The sequence below is a fragment of the Cucurbita pepo genome, chromosome LG03 (genome assembly GCF_002806865.2).
Source record: "Cucurbita pepo subsp. pepo cultivar mu-cu-16 chromosome LG03, ASM280686v2, whole genome shotgun sequence".
NCBI classification, from domain to species: domain Eukaryota; kingdom Viridiplantae; phylum Streptophyta; class Magnoliopsida; order Cucurbitales; family Cucurbitaceae; genus Cucurbita; species Cucurbita pepo.
This window is the reverse complement of record NC_036640.1, coordinates 9,616,724-9,634,623: the sequence shown is the minus strand read 5'-3', so window position 1 is coordinate 9,634,623 and position 17,900 is coordinate 9,616,724. Positions and strand designations below refer to the sequence as shown.

The 17,900-nt window shown below is 37.4% G+C and overlaps 4 protein-coding genes across 5 annotated transcripts; 1 reads left to right on the top strand and 3 right to left on the bottom strand.

Moving 5' to 3' along the window:
- The first annotated feature begins 6 nt into the window (after nucleotides 1-6).
- Nucleotides 7-2,187, top strand: LOC111790760 (sterol 14-demethylase-like). The gene is made up of 2 exons (XM_023671801.1): nucleotides 7-757; nucleotides 926-2,187. The coding sequence occupies exons 1-2, from the start codon at nucleotides 296-298 to the stop codon at nucleotides 1,922-1,924; spliced, it is 1,461 nt and encodes a 486-aa protein (XP_023527569.1). The 5' UTR covers nucleotides 7-295; the 3' UTR covers nucleotides 1,925-2,187.
- A 228-nt stretch (nucleotides 2,188-2,415) lies between these two features.
- On the bottom strand, nucleotides 2,416-7,663 carry LOC111790761 (peptidyl-prolyl cis-trans isomerase FKBP19, chloroplastic-like). Of its 2 annotated transcripts, none has more exons than XM_023671803.1 (11): nucleotides 7,527-7,663; nucleotides 7,385-7,445; nucleotides 7,172-7,306; nucleotides 4,260-4,345; nucleotides 4,112-4,162; nucleotides 3,728-3,808; nucleotides 3,600-3,644; nucleotides 3,242-3,297; nucleotides 2,868-2,943; nucleotides 2,633-2,779; nucleotides 2,416-2,551 (listed from the first exon to the last, which is right to left on the bottom strand). In XM_023671803.1, exons 1-10 carry the CDS (start codon nucleotides 7,590-7,592, stop codon nucleotides 2,675-2,677), a joined length of 762 nt encoding a protein of 253 aa, XP_023527571.1. In that variant the 5' UTR covers nucleotides 7,593-7,663; the 3' UTR covers nucleotides 2,416-2,551; nucleotides 2,633-2,674. The 2 variants fall into 2 exon arrangements, with proteins under 2 accessions (XP_023527571.1, XP_023527570.1); XM_023671802.1 differs by having other exon boundaries at nucleotides 2,674-2,779.
- Nucleotides 7,664-8,577: 914 nt separating this feature from the next.
- On the bottom strand, nucleotides 8,578-11,595 carry LOC111791070 (transaldolase-like). Its single transcript, XM_023672259.1, has 7 exons — nucleotides 11,305-11,595; nucleotides 10,320-10,491; nucleotides 10,141-10,190; nucleotides 9,753-10,053; nucleotides 9,397-9,585; nucleotides 9,117-9,299; nucleotides 8,578-9,027 (listed from the first exon to the last, which is right to left on the bottom strand). The coding sequence occupies exons 1-7, from the start codon at nucleotides 11,487-11,489 to the stop codon at nucleotides 8,782-8,784; spliced, it is 1,326 nt and encodes a 441-aa protein (XP_023528027.1). The 5' UTR covers nucleotides 11,490-11,595; the 3' UTR covers nucleotides 8,578-8,781.
- Nucleotides 11,596-13,594: 1,999 nt separating this feature from the next.
- Nucleotides 13,595-17,578, bottom strand: LOC111789728 (probable beta-1,4-xylosyltransferase IRX10). Its single transcript, XM_023670400.1, has 4 exons — nucleotides 17,034-17,578; nucleotides 15,865-16,253; nucleotides 14,534-14,775; nucleotides 13,595-14,457 (listed from the first exon to the last, which is right to left on the bottom strand). Exons 1-4 carry the CDS (start codon nucleotides 17,122-17,124, stop codon nucleotides 13,944-13,946), a joined length of 1,236 nt encoding a protein of 411 aa, XP_023526168.1. The 5' UTR covers nucleotides 17,125-17,578; the 3' UTR covers nucleotides 13,595-13,943.
- Nucleotides 17,579-17,900: the final 322 nt, after the last annotated feature.

Sequence of the window (17,900 nt, the reverse complement as noted above, 5' to 3'; positions counted from 1 at the left end):
CACTCTCTCTCTCTCTCTCTCTCCGCTGTCCGTTTCTGTCTTCTTCTTCGTCCTCAAATGCCTTCCTGATCGCCACCACCTTCAAAATCTCACAATTCAGGGCCTCTCAGTCCCCCAATTATCACTCCCTTTCGTCTCCGATTCCTGTTCTTCCTCCCAACACCCAGAAGCAGCCCATTTACGATCGATCGGAGTTTCTTCTTTTTGTTTTGTTGTCTCCTTCATCCGCCATTTCTGTGTTCAATTCTCCGTTTCCGTTTCTCGTTGAATCTCAATCCCAGTTCTTGAATCTTTGATGGAACCCGACAACAAATTCCTCAATGTGGGTCTTCTCGTGGTGGCCACTTTACTCCTCGCCAAGGTCATTTCTGCTGTTCTAAATTCCAGATCTAACAAACGGGCTCCTCCCACTGTCAAGGGCTTCCCTCTGGTTGGGGGGTTGGTCCGTTTCCTCAAGGGTCCAATCGTGATGTTGAGGAAGGAGTACCCTAAGCTTGGAGCTGTCTTCACCTTGAACTTATTGCATAAGAAGATCACTTTCCTGATTGGCCCTGAGGTTTCTGCACATTTCTTCAAGGCATCTGAGTCTGATCTTAGCCAACAGGAAGTTTACCAGTTTAATGTCCCAACTTTCGGCCCTGGCGTTGTGTTCGATGTGGATTACTCCATCCGCCAAGAACAGTTCAGATTCTTCACTGAGGCTCTCAGAGTCACCAAATTGAAAGGCTATGTGGATCAGATGGTTACAGAAGCAGAGGTCAGTATTATTACTCCCCTTCTTCAATCATCTAAATTCATAAAGGACTATATTCATTTAATGCAGCCTCTGAGAATTTTATCTCCTTAAACATCCATTTATGTATCTCTTGAAACATCTAGTTCCTGAATCTGTGTAACCTTGGGATGTGGTGGGGTGTTTGGGCAGGACTTCTTCTCTAAGTGGGGTGACAGTGGGGAGGTGGATCTCAAGTATGAATTGGAGCATCTTATCATCTTAACAGCTAGTAGATGCTTACTGGGTAGTGAGGTTCGTGATAAGCTATTCGCGGATGTATCCGCTTTGTTTCATGACCTTGACAATGGGATGCTCCCAATCAGTGTGATGTTCCCCTACCTTCCTATCCCAGCTCATCGTCGCCGTGACAGAGCCCGCAGCAAGCTTGCAGATATCTTTGCCAAAATCATAGCTTCCAGAAAAAGCAGTGGCAGTTCAGAGAATGACATGTTGCAATGTTTTATCGACTCAAAGTACAAAGATGGTCGACCAACGACAGATTCTGAGGTCACTGGTTTGCTCATAGCTGCTCTTTTTGCAGGCCAACATACTAGTTCTATTACCTCTACTTGGACTGGGGCTTATCTCCTACGCCATAAAGAGTACATGTCTGCTGTTTTAGAGGAGCAGCAAAGGCTGATGGGAAAGCATGGTGATAAGATTGATCATGATATCTTGTCTGAAATGGATAACCTCTATAGGTGCATTAAAGAAGCTCTCAGACTTCACCCTCCATTGATTATGTTGATGCGCAGTTCACATACTGATTTTAGTGTGACAACTAGAGAGGGGAAAGAATATGACATACCAAAGGGTCATATAATTGCCACATCTCCAGCTTTTGCTAATCGACTTCCTCATGTCTATAAGGATCCAGACAGGTATGATCCAGACAGGTTTGCTCCTGGGAGAGATGAAGACAAGGCGGCCGGGCCATTCTCCTACATCTCGTTCGGAGGCGGTAGGCACGGGTGCCTCGGTGAACCCTTCGCTTATCTACAGATAAAAGCAATATGGAGTCAGTTGCTAAGAAATTTCGAGTTGGAGCTAATATCTCCTTTTCCTGAAATTGATTGGAATGCCATGGTTGTGGGTGTCAAGGGGAAAGTTATGGTCAGGTACAAGAGGAGGAAGCTTTCAGTTAATTAATTGGAAGAACGTTCAAGTCTTTCTAAGCTTAACAGTATCTAATTATTGCTGTTTGTTTTCCCCCGCCTGCACCAACTTTATTTTTTCAATACTTCAACTATTTGTGCTTCTAGGAGGTTTTTATCATCGAGTTTGGCCTCAGGTCCCGTTCAGTGTTTAATCTAATTCATGTTAGTTTGTAATATCAAGTTTTGTTATTGTTGGAACCAGTTCAAATGGGTGTTTCTGCATTCTAAGTTGATTAGAAATTCCACGTTTATCCATGCCCTAAGCTAAAAATACAGGTTTGTTGCATGTTGTTCAGCTCAGAGAACATAATTCAATCAATTCACACTTCTAGGACTCTGAGTAACTCTGTCAATAAATTTTAATTTTCATTGCCATTCAGAACCAATTTGATGGATAGAACAAGATCATACTCCATTGGAAGTACCTATTTTTTTCCATCTTTCTTCATTTTTCCTGTTAAAAGAAGAGTGAGACCGAGATCATATCAGAAAACTGAGTACATTGAAAATTGTGATAATACAGACCAAGTACACCTGATTCCTCTATACATTTTTAAGGGCAATAAACTATAATACCATAGGCGAAGAATTTCACAGCTTCCTGTTAACAATTTTACCCCTGCAAAATGTAAGGAACCCAGTAAATGAGAAGGCTAATTGTGATACGACAAGTATATACCCACAAAAACCAAAAAGAAACCTTCGTGTATACTGAGCAGAATTTGGGACACGCCAACCAACCTTAGACTGATGAGTTTGGTATGACTTTCAGAAGCTCAATGTCAAACAAAAGAGTCTTGTCTATCAATCCTTGGTTCCTCAGAACAAAATCCAATGCTCGTTGGCCCTGAGAGTGTTGCAATAAAAAATTTAAAATCCTCCGTATGTATTCATGCAAATGTATATAGGTTTAGTAAGGAAAAATGAAATGTTACCGAGAACGTCGTGGGTCTTGGACCCTTTTTATTAAAGTCATTCTCAGGATATCCCAATTCTGGTGGTACTACAATCCTGCTCGGACACTAAATAGTTTAAATATCGCACATACGTTCAAGAAAAAAAGAAAAAAAAGTGCACATGCATTTGGGATTTATGCACAGTTCGTTTCTTTAAAATTTATTAACAACTTGCTTTGGATCAAGTTGTACATAACTGATTCAACATGTCAGAGACCACGCAATCTTATCTCAGTAAAGAAAAACTACATCAAGCATTTTACCAATTGATAAGCTATGAATATAACCATTATTAAATTAAGCTATCCACACTAGAAAGACAAATCCAAGGTTAGGAAAAGAAAATACAGCACCTTCTAATGCCACCCAAAGCCATGCCCGCAACAGCTTCCTCAAATGCTTGAATCACCTGATATTGAGGAAGAGCTTAAATTTCCAAAGAAATAAGTCACTAAGATTTGAAGCTAAATCATAACCTGTTCACAAAAATTAGTATGACCAATGATAGCACCATGTACTTTAACAACAGCCAATTTTTTTAACATATTGAACAAACAAATAACAATTAGACTTCTCACGAAAAAGACAATAGCTATAGTTCAATTTAGCACACCAATAAATAGAATATATGTCATGGAAACAGTAGCGTAAATTTCCGATTCATCATAATTAAGAAAGATGCATCGTTCCAAATTATAACAAATCCCTCACCTCTTGAGATCCTAACCTAAATTTGAAGAAGTCTTTGTCATCACCCTGTGCAATAATATATTAAGATTCAATTAAATGCTTGAGAACATCCTTTAACTCAAAATCTGAGAAGCCAAAGCATTGCCTACCTCGAACGAACCACCCTTTGTCTTATTTCTGGCTTCAAATATGCGGCCGTAATACCCAATTGTATAGCCATCCCAATCAACCTAAAATAAACATATAAACCTTGAAAAGGTGCAGGCAACATCAATTTTCAGTTTGGCTGCACTTCTTGTTTAATCCTCAATTGGAAAATCCCACTCAAAATGTAACATATCAAGAATAAACATATCAATTTTAAGTTTATGAGAAATATTTAATTTGAAATAAAAAAAAATATAATATTAAGAATCTAGATAAGTATAACTCCATTAGGCTTTGAACAAGTAATGACAGTCGTTCAACTTGGCATATTTGATAAATAATTTCTTCCCATATTATCTTGTTATCCATAAACTGCACGATCTTACCACAACGGTATCTCCCACTTTTGGTGAGGGACCTTCCCCCATTCTCAGATCCTGCAGCCTTGTCAAGTAAAATAAACACAAATAAGATAAGTGAGAGCATGAACAGAAATATAAATGAGTATTTTACTATAACTTCGTAATGGGTGACCTTATATTGAAGACCTGATTCTGTCTCGGTATAGTCCGGATATTTCATTTTAGTCTTGCCATAGTCCTTCCCTCTAAGAGCTGGCACTGTATGTGTTCAATAATGCCAACTGTTAACATAACCAGCTGCCTCAAACCTTATCCTTAACAAAATTTTAATCTTATCAAATATACCAAAAGGGAATGAGACGAAGACTTGACGCCAAAATATGCATCAAGGTGCATAATATCAGTAAGGATACCAGGGTAAAGTACCTACAGATTTCTATCTTATGAAAAGATGGCCATCCCAAGTATTCTAAAGAACTTAAAAAAAATGGAAAACCAAGTCTGCATCAAGATAAATGGCCGTTGCAAAAAAGAAAATGAACAGAGAATAAAAAAGTCCACTAAAAAAAGAGCCTACACTTTAACAATCACAAAAAAACCTCCACTTAGACTTTGTGCAGCCATGATGGCGTATTATTCATAGATGAATACTGTACTTTTTTAGCAACATAAATTGTTCAAATCTAATAGATAAGGAACTAACCTCTACTTCAAACTTTAGAGCATACTAAACTAGAGGATACATAGAAGATAAAAATTAACTGACAAGTAACCAGATAAAGAAAAAAGATACAGTAAATAACAAAACTTAACAAGTAAAAGAGAAAATATCAGAAAGAAATATTTCTATACTCTCAAGTCTGAACAAGCTCAAATACATTCCTCATTACAATCTTGTGCCCAGTTTCTGTCCTACAAAAATTTTCCTAACTCAGTCTTAGTTTTTTAAAGTGAAGGTTTTGTTCTCACTAAATAATAGGCTAATAGCATTATCAGATTTTTCTTTGACAAGCTGTCTAATTTCCCACACATGTTCTATCATACTGCACAAAGTAACAGCTAACAATAATAGTAATTTTGTTATAATATTATAGTTGTGTAGGACTTTAACGAGTTCCCTTTGCTGTACATCATATTTGAGATAAATGTAGTTCAATAATACCTAAGTCAAACGACCTAGAACTCTGTCCCTAGATTTGGTCTTGCTGCCACAAACTCCTCCTTGAAGTCACTAAATTTTGTAGGAAGAACGCAAGTAACTAGATATTCATCTTCTACCCCTAATTAGACTTACTTAATCAGTAATAGAAATATCAAGATTATTACCTTTACAAGGAAGAATACACGTCCCCACTATTCCTATTCCTTTCATATACTTGAACATTCTATAGAAAACATCCGTAAAACCTTTCTTTGAACTATGCGTCTATTAAATCACTATCCTAAGGCAAGAGTAATATCAAGTTTGCATGAACCAAAAAAACCAAATTACCCAGCAAGTCTCTGATAGCTTTCCATGTTTACAACTCACCTATTACACTGGTCAGTAGACTCAGACTTTTGGTTTCACTCAAATAAGAATCACCGGCCTTTAAGCTTAGCTGGATTGGGTTCAGTGTGCATCATAAAGACTAAATTTGAAGGGCGTTGTCTAGACTAACGAGTGGGACACTTCGCAAATTCATATCTGCAAATGTAGAATTTTCAACTACCAACTTAGACCATTCATTATGGAGTGATCACGAGGACCCGAGACTTTTGGTTAAAGGAAGGGGTATGTGCCAAAGGGGTGATGTTGGTGCCGTGCTGCACAAACTTTCAATATTGAAGGACTTTTTTTTATCCTAAGAGTCCAGAAGTTGTCATGGGATCAATGAGTGTGGACTGGGGAAAGTTGATCGTGAAGTTTCAAGATGTAAGGAGGTATTGATAGTAGATGATGGAAACGGAAGGATAGGGTATTATAATGGATCTTCATGCACTGCTAATGCAAACCCTGTCCCTAGACAAGTCTAGCAACAGGAATGAGGGAGTACCAGATGAAATTTTACCTATCCTACAGCAATTTTCCCATGTTCCAGCCAATGTCTGGATTTCCACCAACCTGAAGGAGGGAGTATACAGTTGTTCGACACAGGGTAGTGCGGTGCATTATTTCCTCAGTTTCAAAAAGAATGTGATAGATTTGGCTGAGGGATAGGCTTCCAAATGAGATCACTCGATCAAGTACGAGCCTATTTTCTAGTCTGTGTTGTTGGGAAAGAAGAAAATGGTAGATGGAATTTCTGTATAGATTATTGGTCTCCTCAATAAGGAAACAATCCCTGATAAGTTTCCTCATCTGATAGAAGAGGAGCTGCTGGATGAACTACATGGTGATAAGGTTGCTACAGTTAAAGAGGTGGTGAGGTTGCATGACATTTAATGGAGCTCTGTTTCTAATAAAGATAATAATTTCCAAAAAATTTACCTCTTTGCTCTGGATTAATCTATTCAAGCTACGAGGAACTCAGCTACACAGTACTGCTTATCATCCTAAAAGTGGTGGATAGACAAGGCTGTCAATCAATGCTCAGAGACTTATTTGCATTGATTTTCTTGCTCCAAGCCTTCACAATGAGGATAGTTACAGAACTTCTTTTCACTTGACTTTGAAGGTTGCCCTTTAGGGGTTGTATGGCAGAGAGACACCTTCCTCATATAAGTGCTTATCTTGTTTCATTCATTGTGACTATTTCGGTTCAGACTTTGTTGTATAGCAGTTGGATGTTAATTGAAATTATAATGCAACTATCGTATGCACAACAATGGATATTGGACGCCATAGCAAGTAAAAGGCGTGATGCACAGTTCGAGGTAAAAACTATATTAACTAGGCCGTGAGACTGAATATATAAGGATAAATGTGGTAGATATGCAGCGGCCTTGTGTGTCCAATCATGCAAGAACAGTGGTCCTTGGACAGCCATATCTAAAATCAAAATCAACAACTAAAATGTGAAGGAACAGGCAACAGATAACTCAAACTACCATTGTCTCTAATTCTCAACAGAAATGAACGAGTGGTAGAGTGCAGAAAATTACTATCAGCAAACTCAGATGCCACAGCTAGTCCATCATCTGCGTTCTTCAAAAAGGCTCCAGCGAGTAGGCCAAAGGATGAGAAAACTACAGCCCTCCGATCAAATACTAGCTTGAAACATCCCTCAGTACTGTCACCTATATAAGAAATGAAACTTTGAAATCCCGAAGCCAGAAACATCAGTCGGCCGATAAAGTTCGAAATGAAATAAATACCGGAAGATGAAGAAAGATGAGAATCGTGGGGAAAGTGAACGAAATGAGGTCCGCTCCAGCTCTAAATCAAGAACAGCAAAACGGTGGAACCGGAGTGTTAAAGAGGGAAAATCCGGAAAGAAATTGAGAAAGGGAATCGTACCGTGTTGAGAGACTTCCTGAGAGTGGGGAATCTGAGAAGAGAACCAGTAGCGGAAATGGACGCCATGGCTGAACACTGAACGAAGGTCTCAACAGTAAAGCGCTCCGCGGGAAGATAACGGCCTCACGTTTGTACCAAACTGCCCCCTCCACCTTTTATCTCTAATTTATGCGCCTTTTCAATTAAATAAAAATAAAATTCAAAATACACTTGCTATTAAGATTTAAATAGAAACATTAAAATTTAATTAATATGTTTGACTTTTCAAAAAAGTCAAAATTAATTGGCTATGCAATGTGTGTCCCAAAGGACATTGACCTTGAGCATCAGGTCAAAAAGAGTGGACTCGTTAAAATTGCATTTCGCAACCACTAAACTTGTTTATGCTCGAGACTTCTCTTTTTATATAAATAAAATGGTTTATTTTGGTCTCTATAGTAGATTATTTTGATCATTCTATTTTCGAAATGTACTTATATTGGTCTCTTTTCAAATTATAAATAAAGATAAACATTTTGTAAATACATGGATCAAAGTAGTATTCAAATAACTTTGTTATCGTCCCATTTTAATTTTATTTGGGTTAGATCGATGGAAAGTTCATTAATTAATTTAAGTTAAAGCTAAATCGATCCAAATTTTTTTTATACAATTATATATATATATTATTTAATTTATAATTTTTTATATTTTTTATATTATTTAATCTCTATCACGAATGTAATTTTTCAAATTATATATCCAAAATTTTCAATATTTAAAACAATAAATATTATATTAAACAAAACCCTAAAATTATGCCAACTTAGATTTAAAAAGTTTCAATTTATTTTCTTCAAATTTTGGATTTATTCCACAAAAAACATTGGCGGGGAAAAGTAACATTATTCATATTATATTAATAATATATAATTGAAATTCATACTTTCAAAAAAAAAAAAAAAAAAAAAAAAAAAAAAAAAAAAAAAAAAAAAAAAAAAAAAAAAAAANTACAATTTAAAACGTTACAAAGAAAAAGAATAAAGAAAAATGGCGATAACAGACATATTTCTGAAGAACTGAACAGAAAAACACAACAATTTTACTGAAGGAACCCTCAAATTTTCAATCCCTAAGAACTTGCCCTAACCAACCTATATTACATTAGAAGATAAGGTCTTTGAAGACACTGAACAAAGGCATTTTACACCAAGAAAAAGGGTCCCGCCAGTTTTTATTAACTTTCTTCTCACCCATCATCACACTTTGATTTGATTTAATGGCTCACCAATTTAAGAGAGTTGGCCTTGTCTTGCAGAGTATTCAGCAGGCTTTCAAAGCTCTTCTTGAATGAATCCACTCCTTCAACTTCAAGCTGATTCCCAACTTCATTCCAGTCGATTCCCAGCTTCTCAAGTGCACTGTATATTCCTTCCGCCTCCGATACGTTTGAATCGATGGTCCTTGACACAGTTCCATGGTCAACGAATGCTTCGAGAGCTTGGTCGGGCATGGTTGAAACCTGAGATCGAAGCGTTACAATTTGGATAATGAAAGAGAATGCGTGTTTGATCAATTTGATAGATGAGATATGTGATGTTAGTCACTTACAGTGTCGGGTCCAATGAGTGGGGCAACGTATAAGGTGTCGGGGTATGCCGGGTTCTTAACGCTTGTAGATGCCCAGAGCAACCTTTGCTTCTTTGCTCCCTTCTTCACGAGAGCCTCCCATCTTGGGCCTGAGAACTTCTTCTGGTAGAGCTGATAAGCAAGGGCGGCTTGAGCGACTGCAGCCTAAAATATTCATCATTTCATATATCAGTCAGATAACCTTCACAGTAAGTTTGCATATGTGAAAAAAATTAAGCTCTGGAAACAATGATGCAGTTACCTTTCCTCGCAGATCGAGGGCCTCTGGCGTTCCAATTTTCTCAAGCAATTTGTCGACAAGGGTGTCAACCCGACTTACAAAGAAGGAAGCAACACTTGTGACTCTAGAAAGGTCGCTTAGACCTGAGGCTTCAAGTCCATCCAAGTAAGCATCAATGACAGCCTCATATCGAGCAATGGAGAATATGAGCTGTACAGAGAATCATGAAACGAATGTTAGGCTACCAATTCCCGGAGGTTGCAACAAGACTAAAATTCTAATTTGAATGCCAATGGTCAATGCAGTGATGATAAACGCATCGAAGTATGCAACAGTCATCATAAAAAGAACCAAGGATACATAGAGAAAGAACTTACAGTCACATTGACACTTATGCCATTAGCAATAGTATCCCTAATTGATGGGATGCAAGCAGCAGTAGCAGGGATCTTGATGTACACATTTGGGCGGCTAACGACTTTGTGGAGCCACTTAGCAGCCTCAACGGTTCCTTCAGTATCATCAGCAAGCATTGGAGACACTTCGACTGAAACATAGCCATCACCACCATCCGTTTGATCATAGATAGGCTCAAAAAGTTTGCATGCATCTTGAATATCCTTCACCACAAGTTCCCAATATGCACTTTCAATATCTTTTCCCGACTGAACAAGTTCTCTGAAAATTTCACGAACAAGATCACCATCCATTCGTAGTGTACTAAAGTCAGAAAGATTCAGACAACTCTTGTTATAACAAAAATACCTGAATTGGTCATTATAAGCATTTGAAGATGAAATTGCTTTCTGGAAAATCTGTTCGACAATAAAAGCAAAGAGTTAACGTTATTTGTCCATTAGACCACAAGAAAATGGAATGCTGGACACAAAATTACATAATCATATTGTTTATTTTCATGAAAAGTATAGGATCTGAGTACTTACTGCTGGGTTGCTAGTTACACCTCTGACACCCTTGGAAATAAGGGGAAGCAAGTCGGTGACCGGGCGGCAGAGGTTATCATACCATGGAGACTGGCCTTCCTTTTCATAGAGATCATGAAGCACCGTTCTCTTAATTGGGATTCCATTTCCATCCCCTTGGGAACACCTAACACTGTAATAATAACATGAAATTCATACTATCACATTAGTTACCAAACAAGCATAGCATAAACATATGTTCAACATGGATAATCCTACAAAGGTTGGTGTGTGGCTATTCAATGCATCTTGAACATTCAGACAGACACCGGGAGCACGGATTGTCCACAGATCGCTTAGAACAATCCCAGAGCAATTTATACAGCATTAATGCAAACGAACTAATCATTATAAATTAGAAAAACTAAAGGTTTCTTTTCATCTTCAAAGTCAACACCGAATCCCTGTTATCAGAAACTTCCGAGTACTTGAATGAGTTCCAAAATGAAATACATCACTGCTTATGTCTCTTAAATTATTATCATGTCCAAGAATTAAGCACTGAACCGCAGTAAGAAACTAACTAGAAATCCAACTTTGATTAGAATCTGGGAAAAAATACAATAGTAACTCAGAGGCAACTTATATATCAAAGGATCAAACAATCCTATTCTATGCTAGATTGATCAATTTGAAAAGCAAACCAACAACTCAAAACGATAACACACTAAGATCTAAGAATCCGCAAATATCTACAGATCCTACTAATGCAGTTCTACAGCACCACTGTTTCAAACAGCAAGAAATGAATCATCCGAGAAAAGAAAGAACACGAAATTGAAACAAGATAGTAAATAACTCATCGCCACAAAAACAAAACCGAAGCAGAAGCGGACAAAAACATAAACATCAAACAGATCATCCCAGAATGAAAAAAAAAAAAAAAAAAAAAAAATCGCCAAACCACCGATCAAAATCACACGAACGCATAAAAAAAGAAACGTACACCAAGGAGCCCCTCAGATCGGAGCCTCTCCGAACGGACAATCTAGACGCAGAGACCTTGATGAAGAAATCGGAAGAGGGGCGGAAGGCGATGAAGGACTTGGAGGAGATAGAAGATCGAGGGTTAACAGAAGAGGATAGAGAAGGTGCAGAGATGGAAGTGGAGAGGTTGGAAATGGAAGCCATGCGAGCGAGAGAACGAAGGAAGAGCCGCCAAGGCGAGGGAGAAGAAGGTTGGTGGAGTAGGTGGGTTCGCCCAAAGAAGGAAGACTCGTAATAAACGATGAAAAGGGTACAGGGTTTTAAGCTCTGAAAATAAATAATTTATTTATTTTTTTTAAGAAAAGGAACAGATAAAGATTAAAAAAAATATATATATATATTCGGTTTTGAGTTTTTCTTTTGTGGCGGTCGGTAGGTGACAACCAACTCCCCCAATTTTATTTAAATTTAGTTTTTCAAATATATTTAATTTTAAATATAATTTGGTAGGTAACTCAAAAGAAATATTCAATAAAGTATTATTAATTAATTTATTTGAACTTTAAAAAAAAAACAAAAAAAAAGCAATATTCCTTTTTCAAATTGTTTATTATATTAAATTATCGACTCTTAAAATGGTATTTTGTACCTTTATCTACCGTGCAGTAACTTAAATAAATAAATAAATATATATATAGTAAGTAAAATAAATTTCAAATTAATATAATCTACATCGATAAAGGAGATAATTACAGGTAGGAAGATTAAAAGTACTCATATCCTACTATATATGAAATGCACGAAAAAGAGAGAAATCTTAACTTCCAATTTTAAAGATGCACGATAAAGTTAGAGAAACTTTGTTGTTATAGGTAATAACCATGAACGATCACTCTCATTCAAATGTGGTATTAACATCAAATTTTTTTTTCTATTTATTCTAATTATTTTAACCATATTTTTTTAATAAAATAAACTTTTTTTTGTTAATTATTTTAAAATTTAATTTAAATAGTAAATTAAATGTTTATATATATATATTTTGTAGGAAAGAGACAAATGCATTGAATCTTAAAAAATTATTAAGAAAAAATGAAAATGTGTCATTGTCATAATATTATATTTTGAAGAAGCTTATAAAATAGATAAGATTATTATTTGTGACAAATGCTTGGAAATTTTATATATAACTTATATTATTTTAAAAAAATAAAATTATAGGATATAAAGAAAATATTTTTGTTAATTTTTTTAAATTTAAATATCCGATAAAATTACAAATGTTCTCTTAGTTATTATTTATATTTTTATTAGTAATTAGTAATAATAAGAGAAAACATATAAAAAAAAAACAAGGAAAATTTGTAAAAAAATAAAAATAAAAATATGCTAGCATATATGATAATTTGACTGAAAAAGTTACAGACATGGCTCAAATGGTACAAAATATATAGATTTAATCAACAGGTCTAAGGTTGAATTTTTCGTTTCACTGATGAACTAAAAAAACGATCAAACACCCCCATTTAAAAAGAAGGTTCGAAGGTTTTGGGTCTGTAGCTTTCGTTCGCCCTTCATCGAGAAGCGCTTATGTGTGGGGTGTGCTACAAAAAATCGGGCTTGAATCTCTTACCCTACCAACGAGTCGACAACTGATGGTTGTTGGCCACGACTACACTTTTTGAATATATAAGAAGAACTAACAAAATTAGATAATTCTTTGATTTGAAGTCAAAAAAAAAAAAAAAAAAAAACATTTATTTGGCAATCTTTGTCGGCGTAGGTCAACTCACAACCAAAAAGTTTGGTGGATGTGTACTGAGAAATTAAGCTGCCCACCAACATAATATGTGTATATATATATAGGGAAAAAAAAATCAATTTTGATGACTTAGCAAAAATTATAATTTCTTACCTAAATTGAAAAATTGCAATTTGAATTCCTCCTTGTTGAACTAATAAAATATTCTCTTAAATTTTATTAATTTTCATACCAAATGTATATTTGTATATTCAATAATTTAAGACGAGCGAGATATTTACCGGACTTCAAGCGGTATGATCGGTACACTTTCAGTGAAACTGCGGGAGACCCAACGGAAGCTCAGACCTGGGTTTCGTCAATAGAGACGATATTTCTATTAATGGAATGCCCAGATGATCAGAAATTGTCATGTGCGTCATTCATGCTAAAAAATGACGCATAATTAATATGGAGGATAACAGAAAAATCCTTAGCTCTAATGAGAGTTTTATTTACCATTGGTATCTAAGGGAATACGAATTTAAATGATAGGTCTCGCTCATGATTACTTACCGAGTATTTCTTACGTCACTACTGATATTTCTTAAAATATTCAAGTCACTTGCTGCTCTTATTTTTCAGGTAAAAACAAGACTCCCGTGTACGGCTGATGGTAACATTACAACTCAGAAGACCATGACGCATACATAGGATAATTTGCAATAATTCTCTTCATCACTGATTCAATATTTAGCTCGGATTCTTATACCTTTTCAATCAAATGAGTCCGCTATACCACAGAGCTAAGAGACACCTCTAAAAGCTGTGTACTCAAAATCAATCAAAACTTCAGGCAAGGAGTATAGAGGAAGGTATGAACTAAGACACAACAGCCAAAAAGTTGAACCATTTATCTACCAAGGCTTCAGGTCCCCCACAGGTCCTGCAGTCCAATTCAAAACCTTCTCATCAGGCTTCAAGTAAACACTCTTACTGTGTGGCAGTTTTCTAGCCAAGCCATTCAGAATCTGATGGAAAGCGTCGCCCGATTGCGCTGGTTGAGGGAACATCATTGCTCGTTTCATCGATGGGTTCGCCAGCAGTCGTTGCTTCCTTAATATCACATCAGGCGGTATTGATGTCAGGATCGTGTCGAGGTTCGACACGTCCTTTTCATCTACAAACACGCCAATCTCTTCCCATGGAATGGCATCAGCGAAAGGCAAGACAATGTCATCGGCTATGATAACAGGAATGCAACCAAACACCACTGCTTCCACCAGCCTCGGACTCCACGGTGCCCACCCAAGAGGACATAAACAGAATATTGCTCGCTGCATATCTTCGTAATATGTCGTGGGATGGTCGGTCGAGATGTCGAAGAGAGGATTGTTTTTGAAGTTCTCCCATACTGCTGCTCTTGCACCTCTGTAGGTTATATTAAAGTGTCAAACACAGGGACGAATGTAAAAGTTAAGAATGGCAGAACAGAACAGACACGCACCTTGCGTAATAACCTCCCTCTGGGTCATTGTTAACATCGTAAAACAATCCCCGGAAATAGACGAAGATCGAACGAGGAGTATCGGGGGGAATCAGGTGAGTTTTCATTTTCTGGGGAGGACAATATGGAGGAATAGTGATGGAACCCTCATTCAAGCAAACATGGTGCCTTTGTCCAAAAGTTTGAACCAAAGTTGCACGCTGGAGTAAGGGAAGAATTCCACGATCAATAGCCTTCTCTTCCTACACCATACAACAATCAAGAGCAAGGGTTATTGTAATTGTGACTCTCAGCCACAACAACAGATGATTCAGTACTTGAAGAAGCATGCTCATGAACGGATACTGTAATAGTCCAAGCCCACCGCTAGCAGATATTCTCCTCTTTGATATCTCACAATCCACCCCTTTCAGGGCTCAGCGTCCTCGCCGGCATTCATTCCATTCTCCAATCGATGTGGGACCCTCAATCCACCCCCCTTCGGGACCCAACGTCCTTGCAAGCATACCACCTTGTGTCCACCTCGCTTTGGGGCTTAGCCTCCTCTTTGGCACATTGCCCAGTGTCGGGCTCTAATACCATTTGTAATATCCCAAGAACAAATATTATCCTCTTTGGGTTTTCCCTCTCGGGCTTCCCCTCAAAGTTTCTAAAACGCGTCCACTGGGAGAGGTTTCCACACCCTTATAAAAAATGTTTCGTTCTCCCCCCTAACAAATGTAGGATCTCACAATCCACCCCCCTTCAGGGCCCGGCATCCTCGTTGGCACTCGTTCCATTCTCCAATCGGTGTAGAACCCCCCATCCACCCCCTTTCGGAGCCCAGCGTCCTTGCTGGTACACCGCCTTGTGTCCACCTCCCTTCGAGGCTTAGCCTCCTAGCTGGCACATCACCCAATGTCTGACTCTGATACCATTTGTTATAGCCCAAACTCACCCCTAGCAGATATTGTCCTCTTTGAACTTTTCCTTTCGGACTTCCCCTCAAGGCTTTTAAAACGCGTCCGCTAGGGAGAGGTTTCCACACCCTTATAAAGGATGTTTCGTTCTCCTCTCCAACCGATGTGGGATCTCATAGATACGCTAACACACCAAATTTTATAGCTCAAAATGCTCGATGTCCACTATAAATGTAGTCAAGGCAAGTATTCGATCACCATAAATCAACAAAGTTGAAAATTAGCACAAGACCCAACAAGTGATATCAATACTAAATGCGGAAGAAATGGATTTCAACATAGGATCTCATATCCTAAACCCAGAAGTTTGATAGATCATGCCATACTTGATCTAAATTTTCGCATATTAGTGGAGAAAGTATGTTAGATTACCTGATAATGAAAGCAGGCACCAAAGTCATGAGGAACAACAAAGAAGTGATCAGCGCCCTCGGTTCTATTCCAATAAGGCCAATTGGAAGAGATAAGCTGAATGGCGCTTCGCATCATTCGTGGGGATTTGAAGGGCAATGGCAAGCCATTGGGGGTGAGGTCACAGGTCACATAAATTGGAGTATAAAACCAATCAGCTTCATCAGGGTTGAGTGTTCTAACAGGGCTGTTCAACAAGAACCTATGCATGTATATCTCAGCAGCAAACATATGAGTGAGACATCTTGGATCCTTTTGAAGAGTTTTCTTATTGTATTTGCTTGGAAGATCATAAACATACACTTTTAGTCTTCCAACTGGGTTATCTTCTAACACATCCCCAGCACTTCCTGCATCCAATAAACAAATCACATTACCAAATATGCCAACACTTTAGATCAATTTAACCAAAATGCAGATTCCACTGAAGTTCATAGCTTAAAGTTGATAAAGACTTGCAGAATATGAACGTGAAGTCTAGCTAGGAACCACGGACCTCCATGATGGTATGATATTGACCACTTTGAGCACTCTCTCCCAACTATTCTTCCCTCGAACAAAGTACATCATAGAGCCTCCCCTGAGGCCTATGGAGCCCTCGAACAAAGTACACCCTTTGTTCGACAATTGAGTCACTTTTGACTACACCTTTGAGGCTCACAACTTCTTATTCGACATTTGAGAATTCTATTGACATGACCAAGTTAAGGGTATGACTCTTATACCATGTTAGGAACTACGGATCTCCACAATGGTATGATATTGTCCACTTTGAGCATAAATTCTCATAGCTTTACTTTTGGTTTCCCTAAAAGGGCTCGTACCAATGGAGATAGTATTCCTTACTTATAACCCTATGGTTATCCCCTAGTTAGCCAACGTGGGACTCCCTCCCAATAATACTGCAATGTTCATTTTCTTTTAACTTCGAAAGTCCAATGTAATCAACGAACAGGAGCAGAATCTGACTCACAAGAACTCAACTAGCTCACAATTAGAGCATAATTATGTAGTAAACGAAAGCAATACGCATCAGAAATGAGGATATCAAGATAACAATAACAAAACCAAGAGGATCATTACAAAAATCATTCAATGTTAAAACAAAAGCATAGAGAACAATGCAAAACCTGAAATCCGTTCGGTGGGGACAGCATTGGGGACAGCGGCAATCCTCGAAACTAAAGAAACAGCAAAAACCCAAAACCAGAGCTCCATCATTGCTGACTTCAAGAACCCAAATCAGAGCGTTGGAGTAACAAAACAAGCAAAAACCGAAATGGGTTTCGGGTATTCCGATTGATAAGCGGAGAAGCAGAGTGTATTTGAAGAACAAGGAGACCCCAATGGTTGAAACGTCGAAAGAGGGGTTGTTGGAGAAGAAGGGTTTCTTAGAAATTAGGTTTAGAGAGGGGATGGGAGATTTGAAGCTTTAAAAACACACGGGGAGAGAGAGAGAGAGAGAGGGAATTGCTTGAAGAAACAGAGAAGGAATATGTTGATTTGGTGAAGAACAGTGAAATTACAGCAAGAATGGAGAATCATCCATGGAAAAGAGTTGAAGAAAGTAATAAAGTTGGAGGCGCGTTGGTCGCTACGAAGTCCAAATCTCTCGCAAGCCATTGAAGATGGCTTAAGAGCGAAACCCATTTTCCTGCTCTCAGAAAATGGTCCCTCAACCTTCGGCAGGTCTGCTTTCTGTATCATCTCCCCGCCAAATTTAGAAAAATGGGTTTTTAAGAGATCCCATTCCAAAAATAAATAAATAAATATATATATATATATATATATATATATATTTATTTTAATAGTTTTAGAGTACAATAGTATTTTTTTTAAAATCAAATATAAAATTAATAAAAAAAATTCTCGTTATTTTTTAGAATATTAATGCTATTTTAAATTTTTATAGACATATTACAAAAAGAACGGTAATATTTTAAAATTTAAAAAATACTGTGAAATAAAATAATATCTATTTCCAGTAAAATGTATTA